The sequence below is a fragment of the Geotrypetes seraphini genome, chromosome 2, assembly GCF_902459505.1.
Source record: "Geotrypetes seraphini chromosome 2, aGeoSer1.1, whole genome shotgun sequence".
NCBI classification, from domain to species: domain Eukaryota; kingdom Metazoa; phylum Chordata; class Amphibia; order Gymnophiona; family Dermophiidae; genus Geotrypetes; species Geotrypetes seraphini.
In genome coordinates this window covers 7,191,256-7,209,274 of record NC_047085.1, presented here as the reverse complement: position 1 = coordinate 7,209,274, position 18,019 = coordinate 7,191,256, and the positions used below count along the sequence as shown (strand labels likewise).

Below are 18,019 nucleotides of genomic sequence, written 5' to 3'. Positions count from 1 at the left end.
AGAAGGTTATCAAACATCTTTTTGCGCTGAGTGCCCTTGAGTGGAGGGAAGGCAAAAGGGTTCAGAGTTCTTCTTTGTCTTGAGGTGAGGATCTGGTTTAGGCGGTTGTTTAGATAGGGGGGGTGGAGCCGTTTAATGCTTTGAATAATAGACAGTAGAATTTGAATTGAGTTCGTGCTTGCATAGGTAGCCAGTGAGAGTCTAGGAAGGCAGTTGTAATCAGCGTTCCCGCTAAGCTGCGCTGGGGTGCGCTGGCGCACAAAATATTACCTCGCAGCGCACAAGTTTCTCGTCACAGCGCACACAGTGTAGAGCACAGTTCTTCAACCGCCGGTCCGCAAACAAAATCTTGCCGGTCCGCGAAGGATTCGGTCCCCGCCGCAACGAAAGGCCGGCGTCAGCTGACTTGCAACTTCCTGTTGCAGTCGCTGTGCCGGGACTCCTGCCTTCGCCGGGACTCCTGCCTTCCACCGCGTTTGCCTCCTGCCTTGTCTCCGCACCTCCAGACCAGCAGCGGCAGCTGTGTATGCTTTTAACTTCGGCACAGAGCTGCCCCTAATCAATAGTTTAGCGCGGTTTCATAAGGCAGCCTCGGGGCCTTTGCTAGGCCGGCCCACATCGCATCATCGAAGCGGGCCGGCTATCAAAGGCCCCGAGGCTGCCTCATGAAACCGCGCTAAACTATTGATTAGGGGCAGCTCTGTGCCGAAGTTAAAAGCATACAGAGCTGCCGCTGCTGGTCTGAACTCTTGGGCCGCTGAAGGAGGGCAAAAAGCAGCTGTCCTGGAGGTTTCCCTTCCTCTCGCCTTTACAGGTTCCTTTTTTCCACCTTTTTTTTTTTTCCTTCAAACGGCAACGGGCCCCAGCATCGACATCAATCAAGTAAGTTCCACTGTCAATCAAGCGGTTCTGCTCGGCCAAAGCTTCCCCTGTGACATGAGCCACCCTCAGGGGAAAGAAAGTGACCCACAAAGGTGAGGGGAAGGGGGGCAGATGATGGAAGTTGGGGGGGGGGGAGAGAGAGAGAGAGAGAGAGAAGGGGCAGATGATGGAATGGAGGAGATGAGAGAGAGAGAGAAGGGGACAGATGATGGAAGTGAGAAGAAGGGAGAGAGAGCAGAAGGCAGATGGATGTCAGTTGAGAAGGGAGAGCAGATGCTGAATGGAAGTGGGGAAAGAACACATACTGGATGGAAGGAGGAGATAAATAAAGGGGGAAGAAAATAGTAAGATAATGGAGGGGTGAGGGAAAGGGGTGACAAGCTGTGTGTAGACACAGTGAAAAGAGGGAAACGGGACTAAATAGTAAGAAATAATTTAATTTAGATGGAGGCAGAAAATAGAGAAGGAAGACCAGAGAAGAAAAGGGAAGAGAGAGCAGAGAATGATCAGATCTGAGTGGAGGAAATGAGAAGAGAGATATGCTAAAAACCACAGGGGGGAGGGAAGGATAGAGATGCCAGACCATGAGGGGAACAGAAGGAAGATGATGGATGCTAGACCAAATTGGGGGGTGGGGGGGGGCAGGAGGAGAGATGGCAGGGAAAGACAGACAGTGAATGGAAGGGGCAGATGCTGGACTGAAGAGACAGGGAAGGTTATCATGCTGCTGTACCGGGCCATGGTATGCCCTCACCTGGAGTACTGCGTCCAGCACTGGTACTTTAAGAAGGACACGGTACTACTCGAAAGGATCCAGAGAAGAGCAACTAAAATGGTTAAGGGGCTGGAGGAGTTGCCGTACAGCGAAAGATTAGAGAAACTGGGCCTCTTCTCCCTTGAGCAGAGGAGATTGAGAGGGGACATGATAGAAACATTCAAGGTACTGAAGGGAATAGACTTAGTAGCTAAGGCAGGGAGAACGAGAGGGCACTCTCTAAAGTTGAAAGGGGATAGATTCCATACAAACGTAAGGAAGTTCTGTGGTAGAAAGCAACATATTTATTTGGCTCATAACTTGCTGGCGCCCGATATTTTTAGCTCACAGTGAAAAAAGTTTGCTCACAACACCCGCCCGCTTAGAGGGAACACTGGTTGTAATATGATCATATTTTCTCAGGGAGTAGATCAGTCTGAGGGCAGTGTTTTGTATAGTCTGAAGTTGTTTTATCATGTTGGCAGGACAAGGTAGATAGAGGGAATTGCAATAGTCCAGTAGACCTAAGACTAGGGATTGGACAATTAGCCTGAATTGTGCTGGGTCAAAGAATTTTCTTATTTTACGTAGATTTCTCATAATTAAAAAAGCTTTCTGGGATGTTTTATTGATTTGGGACTGCATTGTGCAGCATCTGTCTATCGTTACTCCTAGGAGTTTGAGTTCGGGCTGTATTGGGTATTTGGTGTTTTTAATTTTCAGTTCTGTAATGGTGGGAGTTTTGGCCTTTTCGAGCAGAAGGAATTTTGTTTTATCTGAGTTTAGTTTCAATTTGTGGTCTACCATCCATTTTCCCACTGCATCTAGGGTTATTTCCAGTTTTGCTGTAGTGGTGGGCTCTGATGGGTCGAAGGGGAGGAGTATGGTGATGTCGTCTGTGTAGCTGAAGGATGTAACATTTAAGTTATCTAAAGTGGCTCCAAGGGAGGAAATAAAGAGGTTGAAGAGCGTATTAGACTTAGAGCAATCTAACTTTTGTAAACGAACTGGGGTCCAAAACGCTCTATGCAACAAAAAGAACCAAGTTTGCCTCATAGATGCAGACACTGTACATTTCATTCTCCAAGACCAAATTCGTGGCCATTGAGATGCAGAAATTTGATGCTTAATCTCAATGCTCTAAATGTCTCTTAGACTATTTTTTGGTTTTTTATTCATATATCCAGATAGTAATTTATACCACATCGCGGCTTGATGTCCCAGGAAGTCTGCTTGGAAGCATAAGAACTCCAAACTATATTGATTATTCAGATTTTTCCATTCAGGGAACCCCACCTGAATAGCCTGCTTCAGCTGCAACCATTTAAAACTTTGTGATTTATTAAGACCGAATCTATGCTGCAACTGTGAAAATTCAAGCAGTTTGTCATCTGAAATAATATCATTCAGAGTTTGAATACCTGCAATAATCCAGTTCTTCTACAAGATTTTAGATCTGCCAATTTGAATCTTGCCAATTTATCCATAAAGATTGATTCGTTGATTTACTTATTAGAATAGGTGTTAAGTTACTAATGTATCTCAATATTTTCCATGTGTCAGATAGAATTCTGTTCTTCTTATACTTTCTAGGTATTGTAATACTAGGAACATGAGCTAAATTTAAAGGAAACAAGAGACGCCACTCCAAATAAGGCCAATCCAGGGCATTATCCATGAGTTCTGGGAGGATCCAATACATACCCTGATGTAAAATATAGGATTGATGATACCTATAAAAATTAGGAAAATTTACCCCACCCTCCTCAATTGGTTTTTGTAGAGATACTAAAGTAATTCTAGGCATTTTACCCAGCCAAAGAAATTTCATGAGGATACCATTAAGCTTTTTATAAAAGGACCCATGAAAAAAAATTGGTATCATACTCATTTGATAGCAAACCACAGGCAATATCATCATTTTAATAGTTTGGACTCTCCCCCACCAAGAAAGATGTAAAGGATTCCATTGCTTGCATAACTCTGTAATTCTTTTTAATAAAAGTTTTTCATTCTCTTGTACTGTGTCATCAATATTATTTTCAATCTTAATACCTAAATATTTTAATCCATCTTCTTTCCATATAAATGGAAAAGAATCAAATAGTCCTTTAGAACATTGCACATTTAACGGAAGAATTTCTGACTTGTTCCAATTTATTTTGTATCCTGAAAATTTTCCAAATGTATCAATCAATTCCAACAAAAATGGAATGGTAGTTTCCGAATTTCTCAAATAAAGCAGAATATCATCTGCATATGCTGAAACTTTATATTCCCAATCAGAATGAGAAATACCCTGTATCCCCTTTGCTTGTTGAATGGCTAATAACAAGGGTTCTAATACAACATCAAACAGCAAAAGAGATAAAGGACAGCCTTGTCTAACTCCCCTCTGCAAATTAAAACGCTCAGATAAATTATTATTAATATTCAATTTTGCAGAAGGGGAGCTATACAATGTTTTAATCATTTGTATAAATCCAGGACCTATACCAAACCAATCTAATGCTTGATACATAAAATTCCATTCAACCCTATCAAAAGCTTTCTCTGCATCCAAAGATACAGAAAAAGCCATATCTTTCATATTTTTAGTTAAATTTAACATATGAAACGCTAATCTAGAATTATTAGAGGAATGTCTATTAGCAACAAATCCTGTTTGGTGCATATCAATAATATAAGGGAGAGCCTTAGCTAAGCGTAAAGCCAATACCTTTGCCAAAAGTTTTCCATCTACATTTATTAATGAGATAGGCCTGTAGTTCGAAACCAAAAGTGGGATCTCTATTTGGCTTAGGCAAAACAATTGTTAATGATTCAGCCATAGTACCTGTAATACAACCTTTAGTAAGTTGTGACTGATATAAATTTAACAAATGAGGTAAAAGGAGAATTTGAAATGATTTATAAAATTCTACTGTGAAACCACCACCTGGAGCGGATCCAACTCTAAGAGACTTCAACGCTGTTTCTAATTCTTTTATAGATATCGGCTCTTCCAAACTCCTTTTTATATGATCAGGAACCTTTGGTCCAATAATTAAGTTTAAAAATTCTATTCCATCTTTTCCCCTGTCTTTATAAGGCTCAGAAGAACATAGGTCTTTATAAAAATTTAGAAACTGACTTAATATCTTTCCAATCTGATTATGTGTAATTCCTTTATCATCTTTAATTGCAATAATATTATTCCTTCTTTTCTTTACTTTCAGATAATTTGCCAATAATCTTCCCGCCTTATTAGAATTTCCATAATACAAAGTAGTTTAAATAAAAATCTATAGTAGAAATAAGAGTAAGAATATAGCAGGGGCAATAATAACCTTTCCCTCACTGGAGGGTCTGTACAGGGCAGTATTGTGTACAAGGTGATAGCATGGCCTCTCGTTGCTGTGTTTGTATAGTGGAGGGTGTGTAGAAGGTGACAGACTCTCTTCTGTCTTCCTCTCTGAAGGGCATTTTTATCTCCCGGATTGCAGAGGGTGGAGCAGCACACAAGGATGGAACTCTGCGTGTTGGAGATCGGGTCCTTTCTGTGAGTATTCTTTACCCCCCCCCCCCCAACACCTCATTCCATATTTACTTGTGACTTTCCTACTTCATGACATGACTGGTGTGGTGAAGTGCTTAGTTTGCATGTGTGTCGATCAAGACTGGCTCCCCACTTTGCCAACCCTTCCTAAGGGTTATTTACTTCCTCTTCCTGTTCTGTATGGTCAGGATGCTCATACGAGTGCATTGGTGTATTCTGTCTACTTGCTGGCATTCTAGCTATAATACTGCCGATGGGACTCGGGCCCACAGCTTCCTGCAGAAGGTGGTGCAATCATCTCAGTGATGCTCTGTACCGCCTCTCTTCTCAGGGGCTATGAGTGCGGCTCTGCTCCATAGTTTGTGACTCCTGAGCTTCTTCCTTTGGAGTTGGGTGGTTGTGTGTTCATGTACTATTTACATGGGAATTTAATGACAGCATGCAAAGGACAAGAGCTCCCAGAATATCATCATCTCAACTTCCCTGGCTGCCTTAGTTAATTAATTTAGTTATTCAATTTTCTATACCGTTCTCCCAAGGGAGCTCAGAATGGTTTATTCAGGTACTCAAGCATTTTTCCCATGTAACTACATCAACTAACACTTCTACTAATACCTCAACAGAAAGCACAGGTACACTGTCTGATATGAAAAATAGCCACTGTGTTACCAAATTAATATTTGACAGTGTTTTAAACTAAAGACCAGCAATGGAGGAAAAAGCCTCAGAGCCCTGCCGCCACCTTACAGAGACAGGAGGGGTGAAAAAACCTCATCGGCATAGAAATAACCTTTGTGACTCTGTGCAGTGCAAAACAAGTATAACAGTGTAAATGGGAGAAACGCCATCCTTTCATACACCGATGATGGACAGCGTTTCACCTTCGCGACTGTCTCGGAGTGTGTGGATGCCATACGTTTTCCTAAAAGTCCCATTAACTTTGCATCAGTTCTTCTTAGTTCTACCTACTTAGAAATAGTATATGACTCGGTGTGGTGAGAGCAAAGCGAGTGTAGAATAACAAAGATAAAGATCGGACACTCCAACCAAGGTGGCCAGGGCTGCATCCGCAACTTTGTTCAGAGTGAACACTTGCATTACATCCAGGGCAACTGGCAATAATGACACCTTGGGATGTTAGAAATGGTCAGCTGGAAATGAAGTGAGGACACAGCACCAGCGCCACCTTCAGTGCCCTCTTAGCCTTGTATGAATGAATTATGAGGGCAGTCATGCATGAGATCTGTGCTTAGAGTGTGACTGACTGTGGTTTGTACTTGAATTATGAATATAAAATGTTCTTTTTAATCCTGCTAACCCTGTTTTCATTCTGTTGCTTTGGGTGAAGCTATTCTTTCTCTTCCTCCCTTGAATTTCCCCCCTTCATATGTCCTTCCTCTAAGTTTGCATGCTCTTGAATTTCATTGACTCCCCTTCAGCTGCTGGTGATGGTGGGCTTTCTAAACTTGCTGTAATGGTACCAGCATGAGTTACCATAATAGCTACCAATGGTAAGAGCCGATACTGCCTCATCAGTGCTGGTTTCTGCCTGCTCTATACTACTGGGCTGCACTGAATCTTTTAGCATCCTCCAATATGTGAGTGGGAGGTTATGAGAGAATCGGCCCCAGCATCTGCTTTCTCTCACATTACCTTCACCTCTCTTCATGCTCCTTTTCCTAGTCCTAGACATGCTGCTTCTCCCTTAGGGATTCTGCATCTCGCTTCCAGACACCAACTTGTACACCTTTTGCTGTGAAGGATACGGGCACTCCTTTCCACCCTGGTAGCCTTCTCTTTAGTTCTTTGCTCAAAGTCTCAAGCAGTTGTAGTGGGGAAAAATAAACTGCATACCTTTTAATCACTTGATTAAAATTTTAATTGAAATGTAGCCCTACCTCAGATGGAAACAGTGACCAATCAGATTTTAAAATGTCATCATGATGGCAAGCGATAAAAGAGCAACTGTTCAAAAAAGCTCTTCATACGTCTCAACAATATTTAAAAAAGTTGATGTTGCATAAATATATAATATATATTAAATATATGAGTGGCTGTTCGTTTTTTGGACAGAGTTACAGCCAATCAAGCAAAACCTTTTGAATTAAGATGACGGCGTGAAATCTCATCTCATTATCTAGCAGTTGCAATCCACAAAACAAGTAGATATTGCAAAGAGTTCGGCTTCCCCCACTGCTGCTGTTGCAGTGAAAATCTTTATTTAAAGCACTCATGCTGTTCTTGCCATCAGAAGTCATTAAATTTATAGTTACCTTCATGTGAAACCACATTGGCCTGAGCAGTCGCCATCTACATGAACTCTTCTAAAGAGTGTCTTCCCTGTACAATTGCAGTTTCTGTGTTTAATGAGGAAGACCTTGATCACTCTTTTCATCCACCCTGAATACAGGAATGGACATGGGCAAATGATGTAAATAACTTTGACCTCTTTCAAAACATCTGGACTTCTTTTTACTCTTGTACTTACAAGTCAGATTTTGCTGAGTCTCTGTTCTGTTATATCTCGATTTTCTTACTTGCCTGCAATTCCTGCGCTGGCAGTACACGTTCTTGCATACACTGTCCTCTCTGTGGTCACAACACATAAGACCCAATACGTCCAAACACCGAGCCCTTCGGCACCCCATGTTGGTTACGCTCAAGGATAAGCCATATCAGACCTAGGGTTACGGTTTATGGACTTTTCCTTTAGGAATTTATCCAGACCTTTTCTTTTTAAACCTAGCCACACTAATTGGTTTTATCGCATCTCCTGGCAAAGACTTCCAAAACTTAATGGTACAGTGAGTGAAAAAAAAAATGTCCAGGAAACACCAGTTGCCCCTTGATAATTTATTCAACACTTAGCATACACACGAATAAATGTATTATTTCTCAAACTGAATCACACCGACTTTGTTCACCTTTCACTTTTGCTCTTATAATTTTGAAAAACATTGGTTGTTCCAAAAACCTTAAAAACAAACATTTTAAAATTGGCATTCATTATTCCAATACGGTTCCAAGTGGCTTTTGGTAGAAATGAGCTGCTCATAATTTACAAAACTAAAACTGATCTTGCAAACCTACCTAGCAAAGAAGAAGAGATTCAGATCAGTAGTTGCAATGGTACTCGTCTTAAAGGCACAGATCTTATTTACTGTTGTAATGGCTTTTTGTCCCTAATAAGGATTCATTCATTATAGTCAAGTTTTAGAGAAAAAACTCTGGGAGTGTAGAGGTCCCTACACATAAGGTGCCTTTTGGTTGTGAAAATTTGCATAAACACAAAAACATAAGAATAGCTTTACTGGGTCATACCAATGGTCCATCAAGTCCAGTAGCCTGTTCTCATGGTGGCCAATCCAGGTCCCTAGTACCTGGCCAAAACCCAAGGAGTAGCGATATTCCATGTTACTGATCCAGGGTAAGCCGTGGCTTCCTCCATATCTTTCTCAATAACAGACTATGGACTTTTCCTCCAGGAACTTGTCCAAACCTTTCTTAAAACCAGCTACGCTATCCGCTCTTACCACTTCTCTGGCAACGCGTTCCAGAGCTTAACTATTCTCTGAGTGAAAAAAAATTTCCTCCAATTAGTTTTAAAAGTATTTCCCTGTAACTTGATCGAGTGTCCCCTAGTCTTTGTAATTTTTGACGGAGTGATAAATCGATCCACTTGTACCCGTTCTACTCCACTCAGGATTTTGGTAGACTTTAATCATATCACCCCTAAGCCATCTTTTTTCCAAGCTGAACAGCCCTAACCATTTTAGTTGCTCTTCTTTGAACCTTTTCTGGTGGCACTATATCTTTCTTGCGATAAGGAGACCACAATTGAACACAATACTCCAGATGAGGTCGCACCATGGAGCGATATAGGGGCATTATAACATTCTTAGTCTTGTTAACCATCCATTTAAAAATAATTCCTAGCATCCTGTTTGCTTTTTTGGCCACCGCCACACATTGGGCAGAAGGTTTCATCGTATTGTCTACAATGACACCCAGATCCTTTTCTTGGGCACTAACCCCCAAGGTGGACCCTAGCATCCGGTAACTGTGATTTAGATTATTCTTCCCAATGTGCATCACTTTGCATTTGTCCACATTAAATTTCATCTGCCATTTGGACACCGTTTTCCAATTTCCTAAGGTCCACCTGCAGTTTTTCACAATCTGAATGCATTTTAACAACTTTGAACAGTTTAGTGTCATCTGCAAATTTAATTTATAACATTTTATTGAAGGAATCAAATAAGTATACAATAATATAATACAATAAAATGTTCAATACAATTATATTCACAATACTAATTTCATACATATTTCTATCATTCCTCCAAAATATATTTCCATATTACCCACCTCATTTCTCTATACATTCCCCCATTCCCATTCCCCCCTTCCCCACCCCCTATCCCCCTTATTTATGTTGAAACATTTTATTAAAGAAATAGAGTAAAAATACATAGAAATTATATAAAAAAAATATGCTTAACAAATAATAAATAATTCACAATTGTTAAAATTCTAATCCATATATTATTAAAAAAAAAATTATATCCCTTTCATCCCATAATCAATTCCCTCTCCCCAGATGAAAGCTGACAAAAATAAAGAACTGGAATGTAATTTAAACATAATAAGAACATAAGAATTGCCCCTGTCAGGTCAGACCCGGAGGTCCATCGAGCCCGGCAGTCCGCTCACGTGTCGGCCCCTCAGGTCCAAGACCTGATAGTGCTCATACCCTAAAACTGTCATACGCTTTTCGCTTATGACCTGTAGAGTAACCTTCTATCTATACCCTGTAATCCCCTTTGCTTCCAGGAAGTCATCCAGCCCCATTTTGAAACCCAGTATTGTACTCTGTCCTATTACCTCATTTGGAAGCGTGTTCCAGGTGGTCCACCACCCTCTGAGTGAAGAAAAACTTCCTTGCATTCGTTTTGAATCTGTCCCCTCTCAGTTTTTCTGAATGACCTCTTGTTTTTGATGTCCCCGCTATTCTGAAGAATCTGCCCCTCTCCACCTTCTCTATGCCTTTCATGATTTTATACTTCTGTATCATGTCTCCTCTCAGTCTCCGCTTTTCAAGGGTAAAGAGCCCCAGTTTGTCTAACCTTTCGGAATATGAAAGGTTCTCCATTCCGTTTATCATCCTAGTTGCTCTCCTCTGGACCCTCTCAAGCATCGCTCAACCTTAGCTTCAACGTAAATCATTGAGAATTAAACTTCTTGCTCTTGGTGAAAGGGTTTGAATATATGGATCCCAAACTTCCATAAAAAGACGAGTTTTCTAGACGATCGCCTATCCTCCCAAATCTCAAACAAAAGTAAATGATGAAACTGGTTCCTCCAATGCCAAAAACTTGGAGATTCTTTCAATAACCAAAATTGCATAATACATTTATGCCCAATCAAACACGCCTTCTGAAATAAAACACATTTCCTTAATCACCTCACTCATCGTTCCAATTTCCAGATCATTTATAAATAAGCCATCCCTGTGCTTTCATTGGAGAGAAGATGCTGCTTTTCAACCCTGTTTTGGCTTTTTCAGTATCTATTCAGAGCTTCACCCTTGGATTAAGAACTAGAGAAAAAAACAGCTCAGGTCTTTTTTTCCCACTTAACATCCCAGTAAGCTCAGCTTTGATTGGCTATTAACAATCAGCTAACTGACTTGTATTATCTGAGGAAAGACTAAAATGGTTAGGGCTGTTCAGCTTGGAAAAGAGACGGCTGAGGGGTGATATGATTGAAGTCTACCAAAATCCTGAGTAGAGCAGAACGGGTACAAGTGGATTGATTTATCACTCCGTCAAAAATGACAAAGACTAGGGGACACTCGATCAAGTTACACGGAAATACTTTTAAAACTAATTGGAGGAAATTTTTTTTCACTCGGAGAATAGTTAAGCTCTGGAACGCGTTGCCAGAGAATGTGGTAAGAGCGGATAGCGTAGCTGGTTTTAAGAAAGGTTTGGACAAGTTCCTGGAGGAAAAGTCCATAGTCTGTTATTGAGAAAGACACGGGGGAAGCCACTGCTTGCCCTGGATCAGTAGCATGGAATGTTACTCTCTGGGGATTCTAGAATCTTGTTACTCTCTGGGATTCCGGAATCTTTCTATTCTTGAGATTCTATATGGAATGTTGCTACTCTCTGGGAATTCTAGAATCTTGTTATTCTCTGGGATTCCGGAATCTTGCTATTCTTTGATATTCTATATGGAATGTTGCTACTCCTTGGGTTTTGGCCAGGTACTAGGGACCTGGATTGGCCACTATAAGAATGGTCTGACCCAGTAAGGCTATTCTTATGTTCTTATGAAGAAGGGGATGCAAGTTATATCTCTTGTTCTGAATGTAGTCTGGGTAGTAAGTGTGCAGTAAGAAGCTCGATGTTTTAACAGGATAAGATGGGAAAGGAGAGGAAACGATGCTGTAGAGTACTTTAGTTTCCCACTCATCTTAGAGGCTATGTGAATATTTGCATAACACGACATCCACCCTCTGACCTAACTTGCAAAGTAATATTAAGGTAGTGGGAGGAGAGGTGTAAAGATATTTAATTTGCCCATCTTGTGCCTGAGAAAAGCTAAACAGTGGATGGTGCGGAGAATAAGAGAAACTAGATTTCTTATTTGTAAATATGTAATGTACTTAAAAATTGTTGTGATTATATAATCAACGTACAGCTGCAGACTTCCATGCATTTTTCTCTGCTGTGCAGGGTAAGGCTAGGACACTTGACCCTATAGTAGGTGGAGATACTGCCAGCCACTGACATTCTGGGTTATTCTAGATCAATGGGGTAGACATGGCAGAAGCCAGGCATGATCAGGCAGTAGCACTGCTTACTGGTTCCTCACCCACCATCACCCTGCTGGTAGAGCGTGAGAGATTAGAGCTTGGCGCCGAGGGAGACCCAGGGGCCTCACCACAGCTGCAGCGAGCACGGCCACATTCCCCACCACCCCCAAGCCAGCTGGATCTTGAAGACGGCGAGGACCAAAGAGATGAGACACCTCACCAGAGGAACCACCTAAGCAGGGGGATGGAGGATGAGTTCCCCATTGAGGTAAGAGCAGTGCCTTTTTACTTCTTTGTTTCTTTATCACCCCAGGGCTGTGGAGTTGGTCTTGGACTCTGTTTGTCTAATATTTGACACCAACTCCAACTAATATTTTTTTGTTCTGGATCTAAAGTATTATAACTTTAGATCCAGGATAAAAGACATGATACATTTGCTATATATTGCAATGCTTTTTTAATTTGAAAGTGGAATTGGAATTGGTACATTTTTTATGACTCCAACTCCAATCTTTAGCATCCCCTAATACTCAAGGATTTCCATTTGTTGGTAGAGTGGATGCCATGCCACTGTGTAAAAGTTTACAAATGCCCATTTTTGATAGGGTTAGTGAACTTTTTGTTTCTGGGGTCTGGGTGTTGGAGCTCCTCACAGTCAGGATGATGATCTTTCTCTTCCTTTTTCTTACTCAGGAGGTACGCCTAGTGAAAGCCGGCGGTCCACTTGGACTAAGCATTGTAGGGGGCAGTGACCACTCCAGCCACCCGTTTGGAATCCATGAACCTGGAGTCTTTATTTCAAAGGTAAGGTAGGATAGCACTACAGATTGTGTTTCACTTTCTCAAATGGTAACAACCTACTTTTCATTCGATACACTGAGGATTCCTTTTTCCTTAGTCTGCTAAGACCCGTCATATTTGCTCTGTCAGTAAGATGTTTTGTCTACTTCTAAAACAAAAATTAAATCACTGACTCCAGAGATGGAAACTCTGCTGGATTAGCAGCCTCTGAGTTTTATAATGGACCCTAGATCTGGTCATTAGATCTTGACAGTGGCAGTGTTGAGGCTGTACTCATATGCTGGCTGAGAATACTACAGAGGCGTGGCTTAGTGGATTGAGGACCTGACCTGGACAATGAAACTCGCCGCCTCCAAATAGCAGATAATGGTTACTGCGGATTAGCAGACTAGATGGGCCATTTGGCTTTTATCTGCCGTCATGTTTCTAACCAAACAGGCTAGTCAAGTGTATGACTATTTCTTTAGTATATCTTGGATGCTTTGGCTGAAGGCCAGACCCTATACTGCTGTGTTTCAGCAATAAGAACATAAGAATAGCCTTACTGGGTCAGACCAATGACCCATCAAGCCCAATAGCCCGTTCTCATGGTGGCCAATCCAAGGTGTAGCAATATTCCATGCTACCAATACAGGGCAAGCAGTGACTTCCTCCATGTCTTTCTCAATAACAGACTATGGACTTTTCCTCCAGGAACTTATCCAAACCTTTCTTAAAAACCAGCTACGCTATCCACACTTACCACATCCTCTGACAATGCGTTCTAGAGCTTAATTATTCTCTGAGTGAAAAAAAATTTCCTCCAATTGGTTTTAAAAGTATTTCCCTGTAACTTCATTGAGGGTCCCCTAGTCTCATGATCAGCGCAGACATGAAAACTTCTGATCATGTGGAGAAGGCTTCATCTAAGGCAAGACAGTTGTTAGGTTGCATCTGTAGGAGTTTCGTCAGCCGGAAGCCTGAAGTCATAATGCCATTATACAGAACCATGGTGAGACCTCATTTGGAATACTGTGTGCAATTCTGGAGGCCACACTACCGAAAAGATGTGCTGAGAGTAGAGTCGGTGCAACGGATGGCCACCAGGATGGTCTCGGGGCTCAAGGATCTATTGTACGAGGAAAGGCTGAAAAATTTGCGGCTGTACTCACTTGAGGAATGTAAGGAGAGAGGAGACATGATCGAGACGTTTAAGTATATTACCGGCCGTATCGAGATGGAAGAAGAGATTCTCTTTCTCAAAGGACTCTCAGCCACAAGAGGGCATCCGCTCAAACTCAGGGGTGGGAAATTTCATGGCGACACCAGGAAATATTTCTTCACCAAGAGAATGGTTGATCCTTGGAACGAGGCAAATAGCGTGTAAGAATTTAAGAGCAAATGGGATGCCCATGTGGGATCCCTTAGAGGGTTAAGCCAAGGGAACCTGTCACCAGGAGTGGGATCCCTAGGATAGTAGACTTGGGGTGGGTCAGTAGAGTGGGCAGACCTGATGGGCTATGGCCCTTATCTGCCATCATCTTCTATGTTTCTATGATTTTGTAGACTTCAACCATATCTCCCCTCAATCTTCCTCAGGGCTTATTTTTAAGGACATCTGAGGAAGGCAAATCATTGCCAAAACATGGCCTGTGTAGGGTCTGGCCTTCAGCCAAAGCATCCAAGATATTCTGGTATATTTTGTGATCATTGTATTCTTTGATATTGATTATTGTACTGCTTGTATCTTATGGTTTTTTGGATTGAAAGATGTTTGTGTAATAAACTGTTTTATACCTACTTCCTGAGGACCCAGGAGCTGGTTCCACATTGTGTGATTTTGGATTTTACCGAAAAACATCAAACATTCCCTTGTTTGAAAAAGGGTCTCAAAGGCCAAAAATCAAATAATTGACAGAAATTAACCAAAAGAAGAAAATACTGGAAAACAATAAAAATGAAGAGTTGTGAAGAACAGAAAGATAAAATAATATCAGGAAGGTGCAAACAAAGAATTCAAAGTTTGATGCGTTGATATTTTGATTTTTTTTTTTTCCTTCTGCTGGCCCATCAGTTGGTATCCAGTCCTATTTTTGTTGGCATATAGGAAGTTGGAGCCCCAGGTTCAGCCTGGACAATAGTAGAGTCTTTTCCTTTAAAACCCATCTACTGGCTACATCCTGCGGTACCATGGCCTGATCACCCATGCTACTGCTATGTTGTGTAGTTCACCTCTCTGGTTAATGGCCTTGTGTCATCAGCTTAATTTGGTTTAAAGTGTGATTTAAATGTGTTTGATTTCTATCTAGGGAGCAAATTTGAAAAAAGATTTTAAAGGTGTCTCCCTAAAACTCTTTTTTGGGTCATGTCATCCTTCAGCATGGTTGCAGACCCTGAAGCAGGTGCTTTTATTTGTTATACCTGCTGTACTTTCAATCCTCCACAAAATGAGCTATGAGTCCTGTCGTGTTGCCGATCTGGTGTGGTTATTAACATAAAGCAAAACTGATATTGTAAAGCTGCAGTTGCAAGGGTGTTGAGGTGTTTGGGAAGCCCAAATACGCAGGGTCCATGTCCGTGGAGGGCCTAGGAAGGACCAGGCAGCTGGTGATATTTTGCAGACTCTTTCTGAGAAGATGGCTTTCTCACTTCCCAGGTCATTTTTGGAGGGAGCAGCCACTATATCTGGTTAATGAGACTCTGGCTGGGCATTCTTCCGTTGCTGTTTGGAATGTGATTTCCCTGCTGAGTTTCTTTGGGTGATGTATAGAGTCTGAAAGGTGAGGAATCCCACAAGGGAGAGAGGTCCCTGCCTGCTCAGTTGCCTTCTGCTCCCAAATGGGCCAAGGTAGACTAGGCCAAGGAACTGGAGGACCTGGCCTCTTAAGAGTTAGAGGGAGAGTTTAGTGAGCCTGATGAGGAGGACCTGGCTCTTTTAGACCCTGGGGAAAGGAACCCTCAGTAGTGTGAATATTTCATCAAGATTTGCTTTCTAAGTTAGTTGCTCAAGTGCGTTCCATGCTTAATTTTGAAGAGGAAACTGCTACCCAGGGCAGCTCTTCTGGTGGGAAGAAGGTGGATACATTGGTCAAGAGTATCTGGATATCTCCTAAGAGCTTCCCTATGAATACGGATCTGCAAGAGGTTATCCAGGCATAATGATCCTTCCGTGTAAGGTGGCTTGGGCAATGACAAAGTTCTGTTCCGCAGTGGGACAGAGACTCTTGTGCAGCCTACAATGGATGTTGTGGTCATTTCTGTGATGAAAAGGACTGTGATCTTTTGGCTCTGATGGTGCAGGTGTCTGTTTGTGGGGCGCTGATGGCCATGGCTTTTTTTGTTGGGCAGAACAAGTTTTGACTGACTACAGAGGTTGCTAAGCTGGAGATGCTATGTATGACCCTTTGAGAGCCTCAGCTAAGAATATGTGCCTCGGTATCTCAAACTGTGTGCCAAGGCACAGTGGTGTGTCCCAAAGAGATTCTGGGTGTAGCTCGAGAGATTCCAGAATTTCACTTTATTTTTAAAAATTCTCTTCATAAATATATAGTAGAATAAATGGCACGTATGTCGCGTACGCAAGAGTCTGTCAATGTTATGAGTGAGTGACAATCTGTGTGCGTAAGGATACAACTGGCCAGACAAGCATCATTCTTTGACGTGATTGGTCTTTGAAAATTATTGTAACTCGCTTAGAAATCCTGATAAATGATCTTATCAAATTTTTAATAAAAGTTGAAACAGCAAGTAATTTTCTTTTTTATGCAGTAGTTATCCTAACTTGAGTAACAAAACAATCAAAGCTTTGTTACCATTTGGATCTTCTTATCTTTGCAAACTTGGATTTTCAGCTCTGACAGAAATTAAATCGAAAAAAAGAAAACTGCAGATGGTGGATGATGACATGTGTGCTTTGTTTGTTGACTATCAAGCCGCATTTTGTGTTAATTTGCACTCTGAAACAAGCACATCCATCACATTACATTACATTAGTGATTTCTATTCCACCATTACCTAAGGCGGATTACATAAGAATTGTCGAGAAATTAAGGTAATACGTGTTGGGTAATTTGAACATTTTAGGTTTGATAGGAGTAGACAGTGTGGTAGGTGGAACTTGGGAAGGAACTGGTCATGTTAAATAGGTTTTATGTATTTTTTGAAGAGTAGAGTTTTAGTTCTGCTTTAGCTTCATTGTTGTTACAATTACCCATGCATAACTTAAATAAATAACTCAAATTTAATTTTTTATTGGTTTTGCAATTTATAATTTCAATTATAATATGCCACGAAAGGCATTTACTCTATTTAGTATGTCAGCTCGCAGAGCCCTGTGGCTGAGGATTGGGATGATGATGTGGCTTCCAATTCTAAGCTCTGTTCTCTTTCTTTTTACGGGTCTATTCTTTTTAGGGAAGAGCTAGATTAATTGATGGAGGGACTAGGTGAAGTGAAAGTGCCTTGCTTGCCAAAGGACAGGCCTAAGGGAACTGAAAGATGGCTTGCAAAGTTACTTGGTACATGAACGTTTCATGTGGTGGGCATAGACCAGCCTAAGGGGTTTTGGTATCCTTGTATTTGCTTTGTGACTTCAATCTTAGTCCACAATATCTGATCTCTAGAGCTGTTTATCACTAGTTCTTAATTTTGTTAATTCTACTCAATCTGTAGCATCTTTTAATCATTGTAAACCGCATAGAACTTCACGGTCCTGCAGTATAGAAACTGTTATTATTATTAATACTGGCTGCCTAACTGCACAGGGATTTAATGCAAGTCAAGGCTCAGGTGTTCTCAGTCTCCATTTGCTGGTAGGCATGCATAACCCAAGCCTCAGTGTCAGGACTGGTCTGAAAGGCCTAAAGGAAAGAAAATTAGCAGGTAAGACTTAATTTCTAGTTCTGATAAGATACTATATGTGCTAAAAAGCAACTGACAGATTCCCTAAAATTGCATGTATTTGGGTGGTCCCAAATTCCCTATCCTTTGCTGTGGGGTATAGTATGTGATTGATAATTGTTTTAATCCATGTCGGCAGCTTCCCAGGTTCTCTGTACTTCTCTTTCAGGTGATTCCAAAAGGACTAGCAGCTCAGAGTGGGCTGCGAGTGGGGGATCGGATCCTGGAAGTAAATAGTATTGACCTGAGGCATGCCACACACCAGGAAGCAGTGACTGCCCTACTGTCCAACGCTCAGGAAATCCGAATGCTGGTCAGAAGGGACCCTCCCCCACCAGGCATGCAG

At 41.5% G+C, this 18,019-nt stretch overlaps 1 protein-coding gene across 13 annotated transcripts in view; it reads left to right on the top strand.

The window, feature by feature from the left end:
- LOC117355920 (protein scribble homolog) overlaps positions 1–18,019 on the top strand; it is a 393,083-nt gene that overhangs the window by 270,451 nt on the left and 104,613 nt on the right. For all 13 annotated transcript variants that reach the window (XM_033935046.1, XM_033935039.1, XM_033935045.1 and 10 more), the window contains 4 exons: positions 5,097–5,177; positions 11,987–12,262; positions 12,688–12,798; positions 17,843–18,019. In XM_033935046.1, the coding sequence (XP_033790937.1) occupies positions 5,097–5,177; positions 11,987–12,262; positions 12,688–12,798; positions 17,843–18,019 (645 nt within the window). The remainder of the gene's footprint in view (positions 1–5,096; positions 5,178–11,986; positions 12,263–12,687; positions 12,799–17,842) is intronic.